The sequence below is a fragment of the Chrysemys picta genome, chromosome 15, assembly GCF_011386835.1.
Source record: "Chrysemys picta bellii isolate R12L10 chromosome 15, ASM1138683v2, whole genome shotgun sequence".
Classification (NCBI taxonomy): Eukaryota; Metazoa; Chordata; order Testudines; family Emydidae; genus Chrysemys; species Chrysemys picta.
Window position 1 is genome coordinate 24,565,449 of NC_088805.1, and position 19,699 is coordinate 24,585,147.

At 47.3% G+C, this 19,699-nt stretch overlaps 1 protein-coding gene across 3 annotated transcripts in view; it reads right to left on the reverse strand.

Moving 5' to 3' along the window:
- The window catches only part of LOC101934903 (transmembrane protein 132B), a 378,493-nt gene that overhangs the window by 19,792 nt on the left and 339,002 nt on the right, over positions 1–19,699 (reverse strand). For all 3 annotated transcript variants that reach the window (XM_065568664.1, XM_005299571.5, XM_008163485.4), the window contains one exon: positions 1,854–2,059. In XM_065568664.1, coding sequence (XP_065424736.1) covers positions 1,854–2,059 — 206 coding nt within the window. The remainder of the gene's footprint in view (positions 1–1,853; positions 2,060–19,699) is intronic.

A 19,699-nucleotide genomic window follows, 5' to 3' on the forward strand; every position in this document is an offset into this window, starting at 1 on the left:
CTCTTTATCAGAACGCAATCTTTTGTGACTCCGCAATGCTTTCTTGCCGAAATCAGAGCTCTGGGTAGTGCTGCTTTGAGCTCCTCTGTAGAACTTGCTTGTACAAAGCTTGATGCTTCTTCAAAAGATCTGCTGCTTTAATGCTCATTCACCTTGTCCCTTTTTCACCCACATGCTTTTATGTTTGCTCAGATCGCTCCACCTTGCCCTTCTTGATATTGCTGATGATTTGTGGGAAATGTTTCTCCCCCTCTCTTTCACATCTATGTGTTATAACCAGGCTGTGTAACTGAGGCACTCACTGCGTGCTCTTTAAAGTCTGGTGTCGCATGGCACAATGACATTGCAACAGTAAGTCAGTGTAAGTATCAAACCATGGGCAAAACTGTAAGTCACTGAAAACCGCTTTTCTGAACGCATTCTTATATTCCGAGCTTGCTGGTCTTAACGGTAAAATCAAATCATCTAGACCAATGAGACAAAATGACAAACAACACTGTGCACAAACAAAGTGCACTCTTGCTGCTTGTTGTGACTTTAGAAATAGCAGATACAGGCTCAGGAAAAGTAAGGGGACAGAAGGTGAGTCTATTATTGGAGCCCTGTGCTGCGTTACTGTCATGGAGAAGGTGCAGCAGAGGTCAAATGGAATAATCCACAGAAATGAGAAGCTCATCTCTATTCAGAAATGTCAAAGAAACTGGGCCTGAATTCTCTGGGAAAGAGGAGATTAAAAGGGGTCTAACGGAAAACGCCATATTCCCTTCAGAATTTTGTGTAATAGATGTAACGAGGCTTCCTGAGCTACATTAATGTGGAGCACAAGGAAAACGGGGCAAGGACTTCAACTCTAAAAGCCTGATTTACAGCCAGGCCTCAACATGATCTATTCTTGTGGATAATAAATATTGTACTCACAAGTAATTGTGCCCACAGTTTTGCACCTGCAATGAATTGTGCATGCGAATATTAGCATTTCGAGGTCCAACTGCATGTTTTTCAGGCAAAATGGTTTCAACAGAACAGCTCAGAGTAAGGTGCTACTCAGTGAGAGTAAGGATGGGAGAATTAGGCTGTAACTATAGACATGCCTGCATGGAGGGAGAGGGGGGAAGGGTTACTATGCATTAGCTGAGTTTCTGTGCATTGAAATGACATATATATACCTGATGCAAACCCTTAAAGCATAACTCCACAGTTAAAGTGTAGTCTTTTTTATGCTCTAAAATTCTGATAGCACCACTATGAGATAGGCAAGTACTACCCCATTTTACAGATGGCGAAACTGAGGCTGGCCTCTTCAGTAAATTGCACAAGGCCGCAAACAGTCAAACTAGAACTCAGGAATTCCGAATTGGGATTAGGACTCAAGAGCTCCAGGTACCCTGCCCTCTGCCCACCCCTGTGTCTGTTCTAGAGTGCCTTTGTTTTATACCTATGGGTATGTGTACATTGCAATCACAGGGTCTGCTCCTCCAGTTCCCAAGCGAGCTAGGCCAAAGCGAGCTCGGGCATGTTTGTACACATTGCAATTGCACCCTGTGGTTGCAGTGTAGACGTGCCCTGTGTCCTTAAGTACTTAGTGCTGCCTGCTTGATGTGCTAGATCCACACTCTTTCCGCAGATTCACATCCATGCAGCTAGCTTTGATTTCACGGAGTTTTCACAGGATGGAAAGGAGGACAGCATTTGGGCTACCGTTATCACAGTAGTGACCGGTTCAGCCCAAGGCAAACTCTGATGGCAAACGGGATGTTCTACCTTCTGAAAAATAGCCTCCAAATGAACCCGCTGGACCTTAAAATCCCTGGCCATAGGCATGCACCTAGGTTATGCAAATACAGCAATCCTACCTCTTATTGGAGGTGACAGGTATCCTCCAGCCCTTGATCTGGCTAAGTTCTGTATCCGAGATCTCTATCTGCAAAGGAAGCCGTGGAGCCCAGACCGTCACTTCCAGCTGGGTGGTAAAATGCTGGTAAGTAAAGTTCACAATGGTATCCACTTTGCTCTTCATTTCCTTGCCATTAACAAAGATGGAGTCGCATCTGCCAGAAACCTTTAAAACAAATCCCAAGATTAATTACAAAACGGATGAAAGTTCAGGAAGACGCAGAGGTAATGATACATCGGCACAAAGACATTGCTAATAACGGGAGTGATGCATATTGTATCTTGAGCTTTCGAATTAGTAGCAAACAGTGATAAATGGACCCCAGGGAAACAATTCTGCTTTCCTTAATGGATACTACTTAAATTACACATATAATTCAGTGCTGTTATATCACCTGTGTTAGTCTTTTATACTGGACAAATTACATTCTCCATGAATCAAACTTCATGTGCATCAAATTTTGTTTACAGCTTGCTTAAAAATCCAGAAAAAGGGGGCATATGTTAATAAGAAAAAAAGACTCTCAGACCCATAAAACAGAATCCTTCTCTTTTCATATAAATACTGTAAGGTTCAGTGCCGAAGATCTTCTTGTGGTCCATAATATGCATTCAGAACTTCAGTCTAACTATTCATTCTAGAACTTCTAAGAGGAGTTTCACCAAAATAAATATAGAGCTGATGTACTCTCATGATGTTTGTTACACTAAAATATTTCCAGGACAAGTACTATATGTAAGCAACTAAGAACCTAAGCCCCATCCTTCAACTGGAGTTGTATGGATAGCTCCACTTCGCCCTCATAGAGCCCTATTGGCTCCATTGACACAGATCCGGATGCACGACTGAGCCCCTGGATTATAATCTCTTATCCTGTAACAATCTTAACCTAGACTGGAAACTCTTTGAGTCAAGGACCGTTGCTTTACAACATGTGTGTCCAATGGAACCCTGGCCCTGCTGCTGCTGCAAGATAAATAATAATTTTAATTTGTTTTTTAAAATAAAGGAAAAGATGTGACAGCTGCCAAAGAAGTCAGCGTACACTGACCTCTGCCACTTGAGCGGGGCAGTGATCTTTAGTAATCATGACCCACGTCATTCCACTGAGACCGCTAAATAAATATCAGTCTTGCATCAACACTTTTTTGTGTCACACCATACATTATTGTGTTGCAACACAGAATAGAAAGTTGAAGAGGGATAGGATTTAGGAATTCAATGTTAGGAACTGAACGAATGTCCGTTGCAACTTGTGCCCAGTATGGATAAAAGGCCAAAAGGCCAGCAACCAGAAAATAAGAGACATGGGATTTTGATGGCAGACCCCGGGTCTATGGGCAAAAGGGAGATCTGAATTCCTTGCAGACTGAGATCCCTCTTTGGCCCCCTCTTCTGTTCCCTTTGCAGGGAGGAAGGTGAGAGGTTTCAGCAGAGTAAGCAGAATCCTTGGGGTGGGCAATGGAGAGTCTACCCTGAGTTATAGGCTATATGACAGATGCCCTATAAACTGCACACTGGATCCACTTAAATGCCTGGTATGGGGAAGTGTGCAAATAGCACCCCTCTCCCATGTTAAATTTTGGTCAAGCTGCAGCCTGCCACTTAAAACCCATCCTTGTGTCTATCCCCATTCAATTGCGTGTCCTGATCAATCCCAATCAACGGACTGAAATTACAATGAATGACTTTTTCCAAACAGGCTTTGGCCAAAGTTACCACCGTTTGGCTAACAAAATGCAGCCACTTGTCTGGAAATCACGCTCCTTCCACATCAGTGCCTGAAAAGTAATAGAATAAAAAACAATCATCTAAGCACTTGCTAAGGAACGTAAAATGGACTCCAAGCTCACAGTCACAAGGAGTATCACAAATTAAATCGAACATATTCAAAACCCTTGTCGTTCCCCTCTCACAATGTGTCACAAATGTCTTGAGGCATTTTTAAGCACATTAATCAAGGCCATTAATGGGAAGAGCAGTTGAGATTCTAAATCATAAAGGCTACGTCTAGGGAGCATTGTTCAAATTAACGCGAGACAGAAATAATGAAGAAAACTTGAAGAGGGAAGGATAAACATCAAGACCCCATCAGGGGATTAACTACTCTATGATAAGACAGAAATGAATATTTTAGATTGTTTTTTTAGATGCCTAAAATGTTCTTGCATCTCCTTCACTCAGCAGGAAAGGTGCAAAATAAAGGAAGAAGGGGCTGATTTGCATCGTACCTATAAGAAAATCAGTGGTTCGTGGATTTCATAGATGAGGTCTTGAGCTGGCTCTCTGCACAGCAGTGAATTTTGCACCCTCGCTGACACCAAGTGTGGGTCTCTACCCCTGATAGTATTGCCAGAAACCCCACAGGTGGGGAAGGGAGGAGCAAGACGTGCGGGAACTGTGTTGCACCAGGTAAAAGGCATAGTAGATGCAACTGTGCTTTCTCTGCACATCGGAGCCACCCTCTGCCGTTGTGTGATTTTGAACGGTTTCGGTTTTTTGTCTTGCATGGCATGGTTTCTTTTGAACTGCTGCTGAATATCCGAGCGATCAGGAAGAGTAAAAGACATTAAAAGAACTGCTGTCTCTCCCATGAATGCTTCATGGTGGGAAGACACCAGAGTGGGTTTGATCTGAAGCTTAAAGCAGCCATCCTCCATTCTAAAATGCACAAAGCAAGCATATTTTAAAACAGCCCAACACTAGCCATTGTCATCTGCCTGGCAAAGTTAAGAGATGCAATTTTAGAGTGTTTCCTCTATCAAATATTACAACCAGGTGAGCAGGAGGTCTAGCTATCCACCCTGGGATTCAGGTCAAATGAAAGTGAGGTGTAATTAACCTTTCCTGATGTGTAGCGGGTGGTTGGCTCCAATCCCCACAAGTAATTCTACAAGGCACAATTTCTTCTGTACAAGCTGTCACAGCCTCCACATTTTAGACTAATCAAGTACCAAAGTATCTAGCAATCCAAAAGGTTAACTAGGAAGCTGTTTAAAACTCAGGTCACTGAACATTTACTTATCTATTAGGAGAGCAGGCAAAGGGGTAAATAATGCTAAAATATGATATCAGACATCCCACCCAAAACCCTCCCTTGCGTGATGAATTTTTCCATTTGCAGTTGTTTCTTTCTTTAAAAGCCATAACCTGACCCTGAACTTACTTCAACAGCATGCCAGTGATTTAGAAAAGAGGCTGAATTAGATATAGTTAAACAAAGCAAAACAAAATCTGTCTGGGCAAAACATGAAAAAATTAGACATAAAAATGTGAAGGTTGTTCTCTCAAGTACTGAAGTTTGTAGCTAGGTAATTCAACTTGCAGTGTGTGTGGGGGGGGGGGATGAGTTGATTCTCCTTTCACTTAATTTAGAGTAACTCAGCTGGAGCCAGTAATAAAAATAGAAATAAAAATAAAAATGCCTATTTCTTATCTAGTGCTATTCATTCATAGATCTCAAAGCGCTTTGAAAGGGAAGTGAGCATCATTATCCCCCTTTTTTATAGATGAGGAAACTGAGGTACAGAGAGGTGAAGTGACTTGCCCAAGGTCACCCAGCAATCCAGTGGCTGAGGTGGGAATAGAACCCACGTCTCCTGTCTGGTGCTGGCCACTAAGCTATGCTGCTTCCCAGTAGAGCTAAAACTTGTGTAAGAGCAGAATCAGGTCCTAATGGGCTGTAATCTTGGGGTAAACTTCACTCCTGTACAGAGCTGCTTAAGAACTATTTACACTGGCTCTCAAAATAGGGTTTAATTGGTGCACAGGTATTGTGCTGCCCATGGCGACCCTCGGAGAAGAACCACAAGATTAAGATGAATGAGGCAAATGGAGAAATATCTACATTTATGTAACCAGTGCTATTAAACAGCAAAACCCACACCAGTTAAAATCATTGAGTAAGCCATCAGTCTCTCCTTAAACCTCCATTGCATGAAAGAGCGGACTGTGGTCTGACTGCAACCTTTTAAATATTCTGTAAAATAGTTCACCTTGGCCACACGCGCCCAGGCTGGGGAGGTTATAAAAGAGGGGGATAAGAATGACCAACCAAGCACATTATAGATCTCAGTAAAGGTCAGAGGCGCACTGTATACTGCTGCTTTCCAAAAAAACGTGTGAGGGATGCAAAAATCTCTGGACCTTGGCTGAGGCTGTAAAGAGAACAAAAGTGATGGGACTTTCAACGTGAAAGGCAAATAGAATAAATGACTCATTCTTGTAATAAACTAAAAACTGTAATCTTGTGATATTTCTTGAATGCCAGCCTTAGCCCCTTTTTCCACAGTATTCTTCGAGGCATTGTCTTTCTTATCCCAGTAGGGAGAATTTGCTGAGCTACTTCAAACACCCTACGTTGTGTGGTTTTTCTGAACGATGCGTTCCCCTGTGTGGCGCTGGCGCAGTTCTAGGACTGCCCAGTCTGAAATGAGGTCCTCAGCTCGAGGAATTTGGCTACGTGCTTGAGAACTGGGAGGAGGCAGGATGGAAAGAATCTTCTTTTTTTTTTGCCTCGTCACCAAAGAGCTGGTCCCCATGCCACATAGCAAGTCTGCACTTTCTGAGTGGTTTCCTTAATTCCTGCCCTTGGGCACCTTCGTTATTCCACTGCTGGAGTGGCCTCTACACCCGTGGAGGTGGGGTGGGATTTGCCCCATAAACCATACATTAAATCCCTCCCTACTCATGCTGTCCTGAACCTCTTTGTTGTCTAGCTGTGCCATGCACCCTCAACCCCACCCTGCGTTTCCTCCGTTTTCTACTGCTTATTTGACTTTCCTTCCTCCAAGAGTTCTTGAAGTTTGTTTTGTCCTGAGAAGCTTCTGCACACAGCTTTGGAAACTTCAGACCAGATACAGGCATAAGTGACCCCAGCATCAGTGAGTCCGCCCAGAGGGGGGCTGCCAGAGTGTAAGGCCCCCCCACACCCCTGCAGACAGGCAGCTTTGCACTTCAAAAGTGGACAGCACTGGCTGGGGAAGGGTGTGCCATTTGGACAGCCTGTGGATGCATTGACTCACATCATGTCCTTGGCATCCTCCACCATTTGGGCTCCTGTGGAACTCAACTGCAATTTCAAGCTGCCCTTCCCTGCGGGGGGCTGTAGGGGAAGGTGGCAGTATAACTGCCACTTGCCTCCCGAGGGGAATGGATTCCCCACCTGCAGCCTCTGCTGGCATAGGGAGGCACAATTTGCACCTTGCTTCACCAGTCATGGTGAACCAAGACCCCTACGTTATACTGACATGGCTGACAGTGTCAGTGAATTAGTTCCAGCTAGCTATTGTTGATGCAGATTTGTTACTGCTTTGTGGATACTTTCCCAGATGGACTATTGCAGCCGTTCTCACACTGTGGGTCACGACCCCATTTTAATGAGATTGCCGGGGCCAGCGTTAGACTTGCTAGGATGCAGGGCTGAAGTTGAAGCCAGAGTTCTAGTTCAAAAAAGAACCTAGATAAATTCATGGAGGATAGATCCATCAATGGCTATTAGCCAGGATGGGCAGGGATGGTGTTCCTAGCCTCTGTTTGCCAGAAGCTGGGAATGGGCAACAAGGGATGGATCACTTGATTACTGGTTCTGTTCATTCTCTCTGGGGCAACTGGCATTAGCCACTGTTGGAAGACAGGATATTGGGTTAGATGGACCTTGGGTCTGACCCAGTATGGCCATTCTTATGTTCCACCTCCACCCAGGGCAGCAGGGCTCAGGCTGTGACTCCCTCTCCCCGCACCCGGGGCAGTGGAACTCGGGCACCACCCCTTCTTTCCCCCCCACCAGGGTCATGTAGTAACTTTGTTGTCCAAAGTAGGTTGCGGTGCAATGAAGTTTGAGAACCCCATGACTATTGTAATAGTCTCTTTGCTGGTTTGCCAACATCTACGCTAGCCAAATGACATCTGACTCAGAATCGTGTAGGTGATTTGGTCCTTCATTCTTAACTTTCTTCTCATGTTAAGCAGCTCCTCAAATGCTGTCATTGGCTTTTATGCATCCTATTTAGGGGCCTATTTAAGATCCTTCTCAGTCTGGATTTCCATTGTACCTATGGAATCTCCATTCCTTTTCTGCCCTGACCAGTTCCAAACACCAGGCATGATGCGCCGTTCCGGTGAAATGTTTTACCGTGTGAGATTTGTATAATTGACTCATTATTCCACTTCAAACGAGAGCTTAAAACTTACTTCTCTAGTTACTAGTCTTCTTAAATTGCTTTGTTTCTTTCTACCATGTTGCAAAAATACTTTGGTGCTTGAAAAAGTGTTCGATCGAATGTGGAATAAAGTAAAGCACTTGCAGTAGTTTTTAAAGAAGGGGGGGAGTTGTTTGCATAAAGAATAAACAGAAAGCAGAGAGAAAAGACCAAGGAAGTGGCAAGGGCACGCAATGTGGCCAGATCAGATGGCTTCCTATGATTTGGGGGCATGGCTTTTTCCCAGTAATCACAAGCATTTATAGTCGTGAAGCCTCCCAGAAACTCAGAGGATCAGGTTTTCTGAACTGGCCTCCAGCATTGAGGGTACAAATTATTACGCCTACCATTCTGACCATGATGCCATAGATGCCTATTAACTGCACCTACAGCAGGTAGTTAGCCATTTAAATGGGTTCTGTTGTGGGCAGAATTAATTGTACCCATATTAAATGGCAGAGGCAATACAGAGGGCAAGCTTCAACTTTAAAACAACAACTAACAAAACATATGGCCAGAATTTGCATAGGGCTTGATTCTGCAACTCTGACTTGTGGTGAGTGCTACTTACTTATGGGAGGAATCCAACTGGATGCAATGAGACTGCTAGTATGAGTAAGCAGCATTCAGTATGAGTAAGGGCTATAGAAACAGGCGTTTAAATCAGGAGCCTCAATGAGGCATTAGAGACTGGAGCAGGTTAACACAATAAGAACTTAGAGAGGTGGACTCAAAAGTCTCCGCCATGCTGGTTAACTTAGAGGACTTTCCCTGGCTGCCAGTGTTAATGCCTGGACTGAGCTGGGCATTCAAACACTTCACGCTGTTTTGGAACTGGTTTCTCAGCTTCCTTAGTGAGTTCTACCAAGCGCAGCAGACTGGAGTGATGGAAAGATTCTGCGAGAGGAAGACGCAGAGCTGTTCCAAAGGGAGCCCCAAACCCTTTGTGATGGGTCTGAAAACAACTAAAATTACTCCAACATTTCCAAAAGAATGACTTCAACTGGAGAAAAGGAATAAAAAATAACTTCCTTTAATGGTGCTTTAAGCAAAGAATGTGGTAGAGGAGAAAATAAGGGGTGAAGTTACATAATCAGACTACCTCATCTTTTTCGCCTACTGAAAGCTCTGCAAGGTGTGATTTCTTTGACTGATTGATTGGAAGGACAGAATTCAAAGAGAACAGGACTTAGCCTTTGTGGCCATAAACAGAAGTACTATGGGCATTGATCGTTAAATCATCCAGAACAAGGTCTCTGTACAGGAAAGCACTTAGGAACATGTTTTTCTTCTGGCATATGCTTAAGTCCTATTGACTTCAATGTGACTTAAACATGCCTTTGCAGGCTGTACTGAACAGAGATGCTTTCCTGAATCGGGGCCTCATTTTGAAACTGACTTGGATCTGCATGAATAAAAGTTATGCTCAAGAACACTAAATAATTTGGGTATTTCTAAATATGCAACAGCACCTCCTGATATGCTAGGCCAGTGGTTCTCAACCAGAGGTCTGGGGCCCCCTAGGGGGCCACCTGCAGGTTTCAGGGGGGGCCACCAAGCAGGGCCAGTGTTAGACTTGCTGGGGCCCAGGGTAGGAAGCTGAAGCCTCACAGCGTGGGGCTGAAGCCCAGGGCTCCTAGCCCTGCCACCTGGGGCTGAAGCCAAAGCCTGAGCAACTTAGCTTTGTGGGGACCCCTGGGGCATGGGGCCCGGGGCAATTGTCCTGCTTCCTACCTCCCAATACTGGCCCTGGCTTTTATATGCAGAAAAGCTGCTGTTGTGGCACGGGTGGGCTGTGGAGTTTTTATAATCTGCTGCGGGGGGGCCCCAGAACAAAAAAGATTGAGAACCCCTGTGTGAGGCTTTTCCCAGGAGTTGCCTGTCCCTTCGTGCCCAGGAGCAGAGTAGCATGCTAACTTCCCCCCGACGTTTTAACTGGCTGTGATGTTCTCCTTTGCTCCTTGTCCTAAATTATTGTGTAGTGTCACTGTGCTAATGTGCCACTCCAAAGCTTCATCGTAGAGGTGGCAGGACTGCAGCGGAGGAACTAATGGGTATAGCTTGTATTGCGAAGCAGGATCCAATGGCCATAAAGGTACCATATGAATATAAGATATAGGGCTTCATTCTGCTGCCCCACCCTGCACTGGGATGCAACTTCCATAGAAGTTGCAGGGAGGTTGTGTGTATTTGAGGACAGGAATTTGGTCTGTTATTCTTATGATATGCTTCTATCTGTGCAATTCCTCCAAGGTTGTTCCCAAGCAGGGTTAATTCTTCCCCTTGGCTGAATGCGTGGACTGGGATCTGCAAATTATGTCTTCTATACCATTTCAGACAAATGACGTGATCCATGAGACGAAGGGAGGCCAGGCAACTTGATGCTGAAACTGGAAATGACGAAAACAGAAGGTTTATACTCTTTTAATTTTAGACATGTGCAAAATAGCCTCAAAGTGTCATTTTATATGTCTTTTTTCCAAGTTAATATTTTTAAACTAGCAAATTAGCACTCTTTCAAGTACTTCCCTCTGAAGTAATGATACCATCCTGAGGCAGTTTAGGATACAAGTATGTATTCCCTCAGGGGAACCTAGAAGATATATCCTAAGCCTTGTTTCCTATTGAAAAATGTTAGTAAGAATTTAATTCATGTACTAATCACCTACTGTGGTTAGCATAGTGTTTATTTTCAAACTATCCAGCTTTCACAGAAGACAATGTACATTCATGCATTACAGTGTTGTTGGTGGGTTTTTAAGTATAATTTTCTTACTATTTGGAAAACAAGATCCAGAATACCCCAGGGCCACCCAGAGGATTCAGGGGGCCTGGGGCAAAGCAATTTCGGGGGCCCCTTCCATAAAAAAAAGTTGCAATACTATATAATACTATATTCCTGTGGGGCCCGGGGCCAGGGCCTGGGCCTTCCCTCTCCCCACCCCAGAATACCCAGGACATTTGGAAATATGCTCCTTGCAAACAGATAGTCCTTAAAACAGAAGACACTGGGAAGAATCAGCTGTAAGACCTGATTTCATTCTTATTAGAAGTATTAAGAAGCTCCTCCGCTAATCTCTCCAGGGCAAACAAATCCTCTCACTGAGACGCATGCATGTACACTGCAATTATCTCTTCATGGTCATTGGGTTTCAATTACTTTTGTTTTTAAATATATGTTGCTTCATTAATTAAATGGGAAAAACATTCAAATACTGTAGGTGAAATCTTAAGTTTCAACTCCAACAATCTCATTACATCAGAGCGTGTCCTTCAAATGAATCACTCCATGCAACTTTAAGTTGTCACAGCAATCGAATTAAAAAGATTCTGTCCTTGCTCCAAAGTACCCCTGCCCCACATATTCTTGGATACTGATTACTTCACTGTTTGGAGGTAAATACAGGTGTGCATACTTTATTCAGAGGCTGGCAGGGAGGGGTTAATGCTCTAGACAGGAAGGATTATAGTTCTCAGCTTGGACTGGAGGGATTTGCAGCTGGGCCAGCTTTGTGGGAAATTAATTCATTCTCTGGCCCAACATGCTATAAGAGGGGATCAGAAAGTGGAGTGAGGTGGAGAAGTTGCTGGCAGAATCTGAGACTAAGATTCAGGAAGAAAGGATTTATATGTATTGTCCCCTCTTACAATAAAGCCCATCACCTCCTAGGCATGCCAAATCCTGTTGTAGTCTCATTGCCCTATCACAAATACCTGTAGTCAAAAATACTTCTAATAATTGTACGTAACTGTTCTCGACCCTTCATGCAAGGGTCCCATGTTGCTTCACAGCCATTATAATGTCTCAGCCGATGCCTGAGAGATCAGTAAATGTTGTTATGCTAATTTTATAGTTAATCAAAGTGAGTCACAGAAAACATCTAGGGCAAAAGGTAACAGAATGGTTCCCATTAATAAATCGGTGATTCTCTCTGTTACCACAATGTTGGGAGCGTTGTAAGAACGTGAATAGACAAATTGTTCAGTTATGTAGAGAAAGGGTTTACATGTTCAGCAGGCAGAGGAACAAGCCCACTGGGGAATAAAAACAAAAATCAGCCAAATATACGAATGCTAGCTAACAGAATTTCATCCCCAGGACACAGCTAACTGTGCCATCATAGAGCATCAGACACATTCAAAGGACATCAACACTCGCAGACACTTCAGGTTCACAAATACACTCATGCCCCAAAATTGGAGTGGATTCAGAATTCACCCCACCTTCTGCTCTGATCCATAATGCATACTGTACATAGAAGCACAGAATACATAAAATGCAAAGGAGTGAGTCAGCTTTTGCAAATGGAAGGAAGAAAGCAGGAAGCTTTATGTTATACTTTCCAGGGAATTAAAAATCCAAGAAAGCTTCTGTGCTATTTCTTTCATAACTTATGTCGGCAGTTTAGCACTCACGTGCAACCCCACTGTAACCAATCTATGTCCAGGCGTAAAAGAGTAAAAATAACAAAACAGATTTCAGCTTCTAGGTTACAAGCAGTTATTACAAATAAGTTTATGATCCTCCCACACAGCCCCAGTGGTATTGTCAGGGCAAAACCTGGCCCTAAACAGGCAGCAACGTGTAAGCACCACTTTGTGCAAGATGCTGAGCATCAGCGGGAATGGAGGATGTTCCAAACCCCACAGGGGGCCCAATTCAGTGAATCATTCCTACTTGAGAAAGCACTTAGCCACATGTATCAATCCCATTGATTTTAAACACATGCTTTGCTGAACTGGGACCAGAAAGTATTAAATTCCTTGAGTCCTGCTACCTTAACCAAATATGTTCTTACCTTCCTCGACCTATGCAATGTCATATTTGCTTCAGGGGGCATGGAGAGGAATAGGCAAAATCAAAACTGGTACCTTCTGGGTCTCTTTATTTTTGGTGCAGGGAACTGATTGTGCAAATCTACTTGGAAATAAATATCTGTTTTTAGGAAATACCGCACTTTATTGTTCAATTCAAAGCGATCTTATCAAAAGCAAATGGTGGTACTGTGAGTTTAAATCTTATCCTAATACTAATTACGTGTAAGAACACTATAGGTACTGTGTGATTCAGAGTTCGAGATAATATTCCGTTTTTATTATTATTAAAGACGGGCATATTGCTATAGGATATGTGAATGGTCCCAGTCTAAAGTAGAGGCTTTAAAGCAGCTGGATTCCAAGAAAGTAGTCAGAGGCTATCGACTACATGTAGATTTAAAACCTCAGATGAACCTCTAAGTAACATGCTATAGTTTAAGGGAACATGAAGCATGCTGTATCTTTAGCTTTTTTCTTTTTCTTCCCCCTCGGCCCCTCCCGTATACTACCTTCACCGCTTCACCTGAACAATAACTCCAGGGATTTTTACAGGTCTAATAACTATAATTATGAATATGAATATAATAGTAACTCACTATTCCCAGATTACAATGCAGCAAAAGTGAGAAATATACCACGCTGAGATGGGCCCAAATTGGCAAAGTTCAGCACTAGCTCTACACGTCCCCAAAGTTGACAGGGTACTCTGTTCCAGGGTTTGGCTCATTGTGGAGAAAGGAGCCATGGGTGATGTTCAGAACTCCCCCAAAGCTTAGGGGGTGGGGAAGCTTGTTCAACCCCCCAAAAGTACTACAGTGACAGTCCAAAACACTAACTACACCTTATGGCAAGGATACGGCTGTGTTTGGGGCAATTACTGTAGGATACTGTAGTATTTTTAAAAAGTATATTAAGGCTTGACCCTGGGCCCATTGATAAAGTTTCCATTAATTTAAATGGGGCAGGATCAGGCATTAGGGGCCAGATTTTCAAAGCTATTTAGGCACCTAAACAAATAGTCTCCTAGACTCCCAGTGGGTGTTAGGTGCCTAGTGGGATTTTGAAAGCGCCTAGGTAACTAAATACCCTGGCCTTCTAAAGGAGTAAGGGGGCAGGTCCAAAGTTGCGGTCTGAACTTCGCAAGAGTATTCTGTCTCTGGAAATAAGGACTCAATCCTGCAAAAACGTACTTAGTGAAAGTAACACACCAGCACCTGGCACAATGAGATCTGGTCCACAACAGAGGCTCCTAGTAGGTGCTACCAAAACACACCCCAAAAGACCAACAACAACTAAACTCACAAGTAAGTGTTTCATAGACTCGTAGGATCAGCAGGGACCTCAATAGGTCATCTAGTCCAGTCCCCTGCACTGAAGCAGGACTAAGTGTTATCTAGACCATCCCTGACAGGTGCTTGGCTGACCTGTTCTTAAAAACCTCCAGTGATGGAGATTCCACAAGCTCCCTATGTAATTTGTTCTGGAGCTTAACCACCATGACAGATAGGAAGTTTTTTCCTAATGTCTTATCTAAATGTCCCTGGCTGCAATTTAAACGCATTACTTCTTGTCCTCTCCTCAGTAGATAAAGAGAAAAAAAATTCCCCCGCCTCTTTATAACAACCTGTTATGTACTTGAAAGCTACGATGTCAGTCTCCTGCAAACTAAACAAACAGTTTTTTCAATTTTTCCTCAGAGGTCATGTTTTCTAGACCTTTAATCATTTTTGTTAATCTCCTCTGGACTTTCTCCAGTTTGTCCCCAGTGTGGTGCCCAGAACTGGACACAATACTTTAGCTGAGGCTTTATCAGTTCTGAGTAGAGTGGCAGAATCGCTTTCCATGCCTTGCTTACAACATGCCTGCTAATATATCCCAGAATGAGGTTTGCTTTTTTTGCAACAGTGTTACACTGTTGACTCATATTTAGTTTGTGATCTACTATACCCCCCAGGCCCTTTTCTGCAGTATTCCTTCCTAGGCAGTCATTTCCCATTTTGTTTTTGTGCATTGGTTATTACTTTCTAAGTGTAGTACTTTGCATTTGTCCTTATTGAATTTCATCCTATTTATTTCGGACCATTTCTCCAGTTTCTCAAGATCATTTTGAATTGTAATCCTGTCCTGCAAAGTACTTGCAACCCCTCCCAGCTTGGTCTCATCCGCAGATTTTGTAAGTGTACTCTCTTTGCCATTATCCAAATCATTTGTGAAGATATAGAATAGGACAGATCTCTGTGGGACCCCACTCGATGAGCCCTTCCAGCTTGACTGTGAACCATTGCTAACTACTCTCGGAGTATGGTTTTCCAAACCGTTGTGCACCTACCTTATATGTCTAGGCTATACTTCCCTAGTTTGCTTATAAGAAGGTTGTATGAGACAGTATCAAAAGCCTCTCTAAAGTTGAGATATATCACATCTACTGCTCCTCCCGTCACCCATCCGCAAGACTTGTTACCCTGTCAAAAAAGAATATTAGATTGCTTTGACATGATTTGTTCCTGACAAATCCATGTTGACTGTTACTTATCACCTTATCTTCTAGGTGCTACAAACTGTTTAGTTGCTTCATTACTGTGATCGGCGTCGGCCCACCTACCCGCTAGGGGGCGGTGGGGAGCTACGAGGTCACTGGCTGGCCTGGGTCACGCCTCCGTCAGCGGGGAATTAGCGGCGGGGCGGCCGCCAGCCAGAGTCTGTAGCGCGCCCCTCAGGCAGGGGAGCGCCGGCAAAGGTCGGCAGCGCGCCCCTCAGGCAGGGGAGCGCCGGCAAAGGTCGGCAGCGCGCCCCTCAGGCAGGGGAGCGCCGGCAAAGGTCGGCAGCGCGCCCCTCAGGCAGGGGAGCGCCGGCAAAGGTCGGCAGCGCGCCCCTCAGGCAGGGGAGCGCCGGCAAAGGTCGGCAGCGCGCCCCTCAGGCAGGGGAGCGCCGGCAAAGGTCGGCAGCGCGCCCCTCAGGCAGGGGAGCGCCGGCTAAGGTCAGTAGCGCGCCCCTCAGGCAGGGGAGCGCCGGCTAAGGTCAGTAGTGCGCCGCTCAGGCAGGGGAGCGCCGGCTAAGGTCCCGGCGTGGCTCTGCCGGGTAGGGGAACGCAGGCCCACCCTACACCACTGCGCTCCAGCCCAGGGCCCTGACAGTGGCAGAACGAGGGTCCCACCACTGGGTCAGCGGGGTCGTCCCGCTACATAGACTCACCACTGTGCAGCTCTGTCCCTGGGCTACTTCCTACCCGATTGCTCGCCCGAATCCCTCTGGTCCCGTAAGTGCGTCGGGGTAGTCCGCTGCTGGCAGCTCCGGCTCCCCCTCAGGCTCCTCCAGTTCCTCTGGGTACTCGGCAGCAGGCAGTCCTGGCAGCCCCAGTCCGTCCTCCAGGTGAGGTTTCCACGGGTCCAGGGCCTCCCCTGGTGTGGCAGCAGGCTCTGAAGGGAGCAGCCCGCGGTCTGTGTCTGCCTCCCTCCCTGGTGCTGCCCTAACTGAGCTAAGGGCCCCGCCCTTTATCCTTCCTCTTCCACCCCTCCCCTTCCGGGGGGTGGAGCGAGCTTGGGCTGGCCCCGCCCACTCAGGCTGAGGGAAAGGCACTTTACCCTCAGGTTCGGAGGGAAGCCACCCTGGCTCCCTACATACCCCACCCCTCAAATCCAGCTCCCGAACCTCGGAGCTGGCGTCCTCAGCCTCCCCCAGACGGGAGAAAAAGTCCGCGTTGGCGTTGTCCCGTCCCGCCCGATGGTGGATCGTGAAGGCGTAGGTTTGTAGTGTAAGATACCACCGCTGCAGGCGGGCATTCGCGTCCTTCATCTTGTTGAGCCACTTCAGGGGTGCATGATCCGTAACCAGTATAAAGGGGGCCCCGAGGAGGTAGTAGCGGAGAGCATCAACCGCCCACTTAACAGCTAGGGCCTCCTTCTCCAGGACGGAGTAGTTCCGCTCCCGGGGGAACAGTTTCCGACTGATGTAAACAATAGGATGCTCCTCCCCGTCCACCTCCTGTGAGAGGACCGCCCCAAGCCCCACGCCGGAGGCATCGGTCTGGACAATGAAGTCCCGATCGAAGTCCGGGCTGAAGAGAACGGGCTCGCTAGACAGGCGGTCTTTGACAGTTTGAAAGGCCCTCTCGCAGTCGTCAGACCAGCACACTCTACGGGGGCTATCTTTGGTCAGGAGTTCTGTCAGAGGGGCCGTAATGGTTGCAAAGTGGGGTACGAACCGCCGGTAATAGCCGGCCAGGCCCAAGAATTGACGTACCTGCCTCTTCGTGGTTGGCGCCTGACATTCCTGGAGGGCTTGAACCTTCCCGATGAGGGGGCGTACCTGTCCCCGCCCCAGGGTGTATCCCAGATAAGTGGTTTCTTCGCGCCCGATTCGGCATTTCTTAGGATTGGCTGTGAGGCCGGCGGCGCGGAGGTCTCGGAGGACAGCCGCCACTTGGTTGAGATGTTCCTCCCAGTTGCTGCCATAGATGACCACATCATCCAGGTAGGCGGCGGCGTACTTGGTGTGAGGTTGCAAAACCCGATCCATCAAGCGCTGGAAGGTTGCTGGGGCCCCATGGAGGCCGAAAGGCATCCGAGTAAACTGGTACAAGCCTGACGGGGTGGCGAACGCAGTCTTCTCCTTGGATTGGGGTTCCAAGGGGATCTGCCAGTACCCCTTGGTGAGATCTAAGGTGGTGATGTAGCAGGCTTCTCCAAGCCGGTCAAGGAGCTCATCGACGCGGGGCATTGGATACGCATCAAACTTTGAAATGGCATTGACTCTCCGAAAGTCAATACAAAACCGCCGGCTCCCATCTGGCTTCGGAACCAGGACGACAGGGCTCCGCCATTCGCTCTGGGAATGCTCGATAACACCCAATCCCAACATGGCCTGGACTTCCTCCTCCACAGCCTCTCGCATTCGCCTAGGCAATGGCCGGGTCGTCTCTCGGACCACCACCCCGGGGTCGGTCTGGATTGTATGGTAGGCAAGTGTAGTCTGTCCGGGCTTCGTGGTGAAGGTCCTGGGGAATGCCTTCACTAGGCAGAGGGCCTGTTCCCGCTGCTCAGCCGTGAGCGTCTCGGCTAGCTGGGGTTCCCCATTATCAGACTCTTCGGGGGGTTGTGGCCCAAGGTCTGGTTCAGGTGGGTATGGGGCAATTAGTAGTCCTTCCCGTTCCCGCCAGGGTTTTAAAAGATTCACATGATAGATCTGCTTTCCCTTCCGGTGATCAGGCTGCCGGATTTCATAATTGACAGGCCCCACTTGGCGAAGGACTTCATACGGGCCCTGCCAGCGGGCAAAAAGCTTTGATTCCTCCGAGGGGAGCAGGAGGAGAACTCGGTCCCCGGGGGCAAATAATCGGACCTGGGTGCCCCGATTATATTGCTGCTCCTGGCCCCTTTGGGCCGTGTTTAAGTTTTCCCTCGCGAGTTCACCCGCCCGGGCCAACCGTTCCTGCAGCTGCAAGTCGTATTGTAAAAGGCCCTGCGTTGAGGATGGTGTATGTTCCCAAGTTTCTCTCAGGAGATCCATCACTCCGCGGGGCCGTCGCCCATAGAGGAGCTCAAATGGAGAGAACTTCGTGGAAGCCTGTGGAACTTCCCGAACCGCCAGTAGTAAAGGGGGAAGTAGTTGATCCCACTGACGGAGGTCCTGGGTGGGGAAGCGTCGCAACATTCCTTTCAGGGTTCGATTAAAACGTTCGACTAACGTATCCGTCTGGGGATGGTAAACTGAGGCCTGCAGCTTCTTAATCCCCAGCAGGGCACATACCTGACGGAACAACTTAGATGTGAAGTTGGTCCCTTGGTCAGTAAGTAACTCTCGAGGGAGGCCTACCCTGGCGAAGATCTTCACGAGCTCTGCCGCAATAGTGCGGGCAGTGATACTCCTTAAGGGGACAGCCTCAGGGAAGCGGGTGGCGTAGTCCATCAAGACAAGGATGTATTGGTAGCCCGCCTGACTTTTCGGGAAGGGTCCAACCAGGTCCATCGCTACTCGTTCAAATGGAACGCCCACGGTTGGTAATGGAACTAGGGGGGCCTTCCGGATCCCGGCCGGGGCGGCGCGTTGGCAGTCCGGGCATGACCCACAGTAATCCTTCACTTCGCGGTGGATGCCGGGCCAGAAGAACTTGGCCAGGACCCTAGCTGCGGTTTTCTCCGGTCCTAAATGGCCTGCGGCTGGGATGTCATGGGCTAGCTTTAGGACCGCCCGTCGATGAATGCGGGGAACCACGAGTTGGGTCCGGACCTTTTGAGTTTGAGGGTCCCGCTCCACACGGTAGAGACGATCTTGGTCAAGCTCAAATCTAGGCCATTGGGTAGCCCGCTGGGCCTCCACGACCTTCCCCTCTACCCGTGCCAGCTGTTCATAGGCAAACCGGAGCGTAGGGTCCTCCCTTTGGTCTCGGCTAAAGTCCCAAATGTCCACCGGGGGGCCCCCTGTCTCCTGGCCGTCCTGCCTGGGTGAAAGGGATGGGTCACCGTCGGGGTCGGGGCTCCGCCTGGGGCCTGGGTCCGTCGCAAAGGAGGCTCCCTCGAATGCCTCTTCCGGAGATAGGGACCGGAGCAGCTCGACGAATTCTGGCCAGTCCCGGCCCAGGATGATTGGGTAGGCAAGGGACGGGGCCACCGCCACATTCAGTACCTGAGTCGCCCCGTCTACCGTGAGAGGGACCTGCACGGTGGGGTACGGTTTCACATCCCCATGTATGCACTGTATCCGTACCTCCCCGATGATCTGCTCGGTGTCCGGGAGGAGGGACTGGCGGACAAGAGTCTGCCCACAGCCTGAATCAATTAGACCCACCACA